General features: G+C 52.8%; 1 protein-coding gene across 1 annotated transcript in view; it reads left to right on the top strand.

Annotated features, from left to right (window-relative positions):
- Positions 1-3,370: 3,370 nt before the first annotated feature.
- The window catches only part of NRROS (negative regulator of reactive oxygen species), a 41,329-nt gene continuing 39,128 nt past the window's right edge, over positions 3,371-5,571 (top strand). The window contains exon 1 of the mRNA XM_011978696.1: positions 3,371-3,549. Within this exon, the coding sequence (XP_011834086.1) occupies positions 3,443-3,549 (107 nt within the window). The 5' untranslated portion in view covers positions 3,371-3,442. The remainder of the gene's footprint in view (positions 3,550-5,571) is intronic.

The following is a 5,571-nucleotide window of genomic DNA, read 5'->3' as shown; positions in this document are numbered from 1 at the left end:
GAGGGTTGGGGTGGGCAGAAGAGGCCATTCCAAAGAAGGGAGCCCTCTGCCAGAGAGACTGGAGAGTGGGAAGCGTTTGTTCTGTGTCGGGGAAATAGTGGGCAGCCCGGGCTGGGTGAACCCACCTGCAGGTCATGTGTGCAGTGATGGTGAAGTGTGGGCGGTAGTCGTGAAGAGAGGCTGGAGGCGAGCTCAGGCTGAATGAGGCATCTGGACTTTCTCCTCCAGCCAGGAGCTGCCTGGTTTGTTGCTTCCACTTTGGATCTCAGAGATGCTGCTGTGCTGCTTAATACTGTACTTGCTTTATTCCTGTTGAGTGGAATAAAGCAAACACCCTAATATGTGGAGCAGGCTCAAAGAAAGAGGCACATGGCCCCCCAGAAATTCTCGTGATCCTGTGGAGGGGTGAGCTTGGCCAGGGCAAGCAGGCTGGATGCACCAGGGTTGCATTGGAGAAGAAGCACTCTGGTCTCCTCTGCCTCGAAAAGCACAGTGAGCGGGGAGCCCAGAGCTCACGACCAAGTAGGAGGATCCAGAGCTGTGCAGTCAGACTTCCAGCCTTGCTGGCATGTTCTGCTTTCAACTGGAATCTGCGTTGGTTTCAGCTGGACGTCCAGGCTTCCACCCACTGAGCCAGCGTGCTGCTAGACTAGCGGAGGGCTGCTGGTGTTGCCAACCAACTGGCTTGTCTGTACACATCCCTCAAGACCACTGGGGCCAGGTGCGGTGGCTCACACCTATCATTCCAGCACTTTGGGAGGCTGAGGTGGGCAGATTGCTTGAGACCAGCCCAGACAACATGGTGAGACCCCTGTCTTTACTAAAACTACAAAAGACATGGTGGTGTGTGCCTGTGGTCCCAGCTACTCAGGAGGCTGAGGTAGGAGGATCACCTGAGCCCAAAGGTTGAGGCTGCAGTGAGCCTTGATTATGCCACTGCACTCCAGCCTAGGCAACACAGTGAGACCCTGTCTCAAAAAAAAAAAAGAATTAAAAAGAATAAAAAAAACCATTGGTTTACTAGATTTTTTTTTTGAGGGGTAGCAGCTGCCTTTCTCAAAAGAAATTCTATAGAGAACCCCAATGTATAAAACATATCAAAGTGGAATTATTGGGATGAGGAGGGAATGGGGTACCTGGATCCCACCTGCCAGTCTTAGGCATTCATGAGGAACCCGTGAACCTGCTGAAGCCTGTAAAAGGGCTTAAGCAGAGAGTGAGATGACCCAATGCACATTTTAGAAAGATGCCTGTGGCTGCTGGGTAGAGCCGACATTGGAGAGAGACGAGATTCGGGGCGGGGAGCCAGTTTCAGGAGGCTATCAAAGTGGTCCAGACGTGAGCTGATGTGGTCTAGACCCAGGGCAACAGCCTAAGGACGAAGAGCAGGGTTGGATTCCAGAAACATTTCTGAGCTAGAATCAGCAGGAATTTGTGCTCAATTGGATATGAAGGGTGAAGGCTGTGAGGGCTGGGCTGCCTGGGCTGAAATATACTGTAAAGTATGACAGCCGTACAGGAGAGAAACTGCTGGGACAAAGGATAAGAGTTGAGTTTGGGGCCAGGCACAGTGGCTCATGCCTGTAATCCCAGGACTCCGTGAGACTAAGGTGGGCGGATCACCTGAGGTCAGGAGTTTGAGACCAGCCTGACCAACATGGTGAAACCCCATTTCGACCAAAAATACAAAAATTAGCTGGGCGTGGTGGTGGATGCCTGTAATTCCAGCTACTTGGGAGGCTGAGGCAGGAGAATCACTTGAACCTGGGAGGCAGAGGTTGCAGTGAGCTGAAATCGCACCACTGCTCTAGCCTAGGTGACAGAGTGAAACTCTGTCAAAAAAAAGAGAGAGTTGAGTTTGGGATACATCATGTTGTGGTGACTCTGGGACATATAGTAGTTGATTGACCAGTAGAGAGTTAGAAAAGCAAGTCTGGATCTTCTGGATCTTCTCTTGTGGAAGAGAATGTTGGAGCTAGAGATTAAAATTGGGGAGTTATCAACAGATTGGTAGACACAAAAGACATGGAGTAGAGAATGTGCATACCGGAGAGAAAGAGGCCTGAATCAGGCACCTGGGTTTGTGACAATTTGGTCTTTATTTAGCTTTTTCACTGGTGTTATTGTTATTACCACTATGAGAGAATATTTTATTTTTTAAATTATTTTTATTTTTTTAAACACAGGGTCACACTGTATCGCATAGGCTGGAGCGCAATGGCGGTGATCTCGGCTCACTGCAGCCTCAACCTCCCTGAGCTGAGGTGATCCTCCCACCTCAGCCTCCCAAATAACTGGGACTACAGGTGCGTGCCACCAGGTCTGGCTAATTTTTAAATTTTTTGTACGTACAGGGTCTCAGTATGTTGCGCAGGCACTCAAGAGGTCTGCCTGCCTTGGCCTCCCAAAATGCCAGGATTACAAGCCCGCGCCTCTGTGCCGGGCCATGAGTGAACATAGTAGAAAGCAGAGACAATGTGCGGGATGTCTGGAGTGAAAAGGACTTGCTCCTTTTCTCTTAGGATGGACAGTGCTACACACAATCACAAATCACAGGCTACAGGAGAGGCACCCAATCCTGCAGGACACTTCAACGTTCCAGATTAGAGGGGGAACGAGAGATCAGAGCTGGAGGTCCCTTTTCTGAGCTCCTGAGTGTGGTGGTCCACGCCACTCACTCTGCATGCAGCAGACACTAAATATTTCACCTTCTCTAGACGACAGCAGTTCCTCAAGACCAGGAGCGCTGGGATAATGCATGTAAAGCTCTTAGCACAGTGTCTGGCGCCCCTTCGATGATGGTTATATTATCAATTTTCTTACTCCTTTGAATTACTGGCCAGAGCTGGCAGGGAACTTTGCACACATCAGGCACAAAAAACCCGTCCATGCAGTCTATGATCAGGAAGCTCGCGGCACTCTGACAGTCCACGGCAAAGCAGTTCCCCTTCTTTCTAACACAGCGAGGGTCCGTAAAGGAGATTATCCACAAGGACTAGCTGAGTGGATAAAAAGACAGACTAGCTGAGTGGCTGACCCTTCCAGACGGCGGGCTGCCCCTCTGTACACCTGCGCTGCGGTTCCCAAAGTCGGCCTCAGCTTGGTCCTTGGCTGGAAGCTTGTAGGAAAGTTTCTGGGTCAGCGGACCTCACAGGCAAGGGTCCCCTAGCTGGCCACCCCAGCTAGGCACCAAGGCAGGAAAGCCGGGGGGCCCCGTTAGCGTCGCTGGAAAACCATTTACACATCCCCGCTGCTTGGCCACCAGGCCGGCAGGTGCAGGTGTCGGGCCAGCTCCCCGCAGCCCGCCCATCCCCCGCGCCCCGCGCTGCAGTTCCCTCTGCGCAGCCCGGTCTGAGTGAGCCTGTGCCGCGTCGCCCGGCAGCCCGCTCTCCATGTGACTTCAGTTTCCGTCTGTTCCTTCCGCTGGTGCTAAAATAATCTGATGCCCCACAGAAAGGAGGGAGCCCAGCCCCGCGTTCGGCTGCTCTCGAGGAGGCCGGAGCCCCGGAGAGGATGCGCCCCGCGGAGCCGCCTGCGCCTGCGGGAGCCGTGAGTATTTCCTGCGTGGGGGCGTCCCCGGGGGACTTCTCCAGGTGGGCGAGCTCGAGCGAGGTTGGGCGGTAGGAGGTCAGGTCCGTGGCCCGCAGCTCAGGGCTGAGGAGGAAGCTGTGGCTTGCTGCATCCAGGCGCCGCGCTTCTGTGCCGGGCGTGGGGGCCGCGGCTCTGGGTGGAGGTGGAAATGCCTCCCGCCGGGAGCGCTTAGAGCTGAAAGGCTGGTGCGGTGCAGTGGAAACCACCAGGGCTTCAGACTCAGACGTGGGTTTGAGTCCTGGCTCTGTAGGGAGCGTGTGAGCAGACAGTGAAGGTTTCCGAGCCTCAGTTTTCTCATCTGCAAAATGGGAACAGCCATGCTCCCTCCCTGGACTGGGCGACTGGATGTGATGGGACGGCTCTGTGCACACTCAGCATGCTGAGCGCTGGGCTCTCCTTTCCTGTCCCACAACGTGGACTGAGAACCACTGTTTCATAGATAAAGACGCTAAGGCTGGTTAACAGCTACACCTGTTCACAGATTCCGTCCACGTGCCAGGCCTGTCCAAGGCCCTGGGGATACAGCTGTGAAGATGTGCAAAGCCCCTTCCCCCACAGACGGTTTGTCCTTGGGAGATCCACTGGGGCTCTGTGACTTGGATCCTAGCCTAGCCTTTGATCCATGGCTTATCAGAGGGAAACTAAGAGGAGGGTGACTCAGATTGGGATGCTCGTCGGTGGCCCTCGTGGCCTCTCCATGTGGGTCGGCTTCTGAAGGGGTCAGCATACTTCCCCAGGTACCCAGGAGCTGGACGGAAAGAAGTAAGGAGCCACTGGTGTGGCTTTGTGCTGCCTCTGAGACAAGGCGAACACGTGCCAGTTGGTGGCTGGGACTGGAGGGGGCCAGGTCAGGGTCCTAAGAATGGAGCCTCAGGACGGGGCTGGTCGGGGCTGCTGTGCTTCCGGAGGGGCTGAGGGGACCCCACTGGAGGCTTCTTCATGATGGGTACAGCCTGTTAGGAGTCTGGATGCTAGAAACACTCAGAGTCTGTGGAGCTGGCCCTCCGTGCTTTCCTGTGTGCTCCTTCCCTGCTGGCTGTGACACACAGACTGTTCCTGTGGATGCTGGGGGATTGCTGGGCTTTCCATACAATACATATTTATTCTCCTCACACACCCCTCAGGTTTGTATGTGTATGCCTGATAGTTCCTAAAGATTATAGAATCATGGGCCCAGGAAAAAACCTTAACTCCTGCTTTTAGGTTTAAAAAATAATAATAATAACTCAGCTTCACAAAGAAGGCACTTTAAAAAAAAGATTATTTATTTTTAGAGACAGGCTCTTGCTCTGTGGCCCAGACTGGAGTACGGTGGCACGATCACAGATCACTGCAGGCTGAAACTCTTGGGCTCAAATGATCCTCCTGCTTCAGCCACCTGAGTAACTAGGACAACAGGTGCACGCTGCCATGCCAGCTAACTTAAAAAATTTTTTTTGTAGAGACAGGATCTTGCTATGTTGCCCAGGCTGGTCTCGAACTCCTGGGCTCAAGCAATCCTCCTGCCTTGGCCTCCCAAAGTGCCGGGAGTGTGAGCATGAGTCACCACACCCAGCTTTCATGTAATGAGTACCCTCATGGGAACTTCATGAAAACACATGTAAACGTAATCTCTCATAGTTTTAAAATTCATCATCCAAGAGATCCTGCTCTTTGATAAAGAGACATAACTTGGTAGGCTCCAGAACAGAGAGTAGACGCCTAGTATCTTTGTTATGGACATTAAGAATACATTGACCTTTCTGTCTCTGGTCTTGACTCTTTTGGAAGAGAGATGCTAGTACTGATGACAACCTGCATTCTGGCTGCGGTGTGCGTCCACACTGCAAAGTGTGCGCAGACTCTCGTACGGACAATGACTGTGCCTCACATCGTGCTCAGGTCCGTTTCAGAGCCTCAGAAGTTAGGGGAGGGTGGACTTCCAACCATGACTGAAAGCACCGTCTTTCTTAGGACATGCTGTGTCTATAACATACTTAC

This window comes from Mandrillus leucophaeus, unplaced genomic scaffold, assembly GCF_000951045.1.
Source record: "Mandrillus leucophaeus isolate KB7577 unplaced genomic scaffold, Mleu.le_1.0 Scaffold199, whole genome shotgun sequence".
NCBI classification, from domain to species: domain Eukaryota; kingdom Metazoa; phylum Chordata; class Mammalia; order Primates; family Cercopithecidae; genus Mandrillus; species Mandrillus leucophaeus.
The sequence above is the reverse complement of the archived record's forward strand: the minus strand, read 5'-3'. Positions and strand labels throughout refer to the sequence as shown.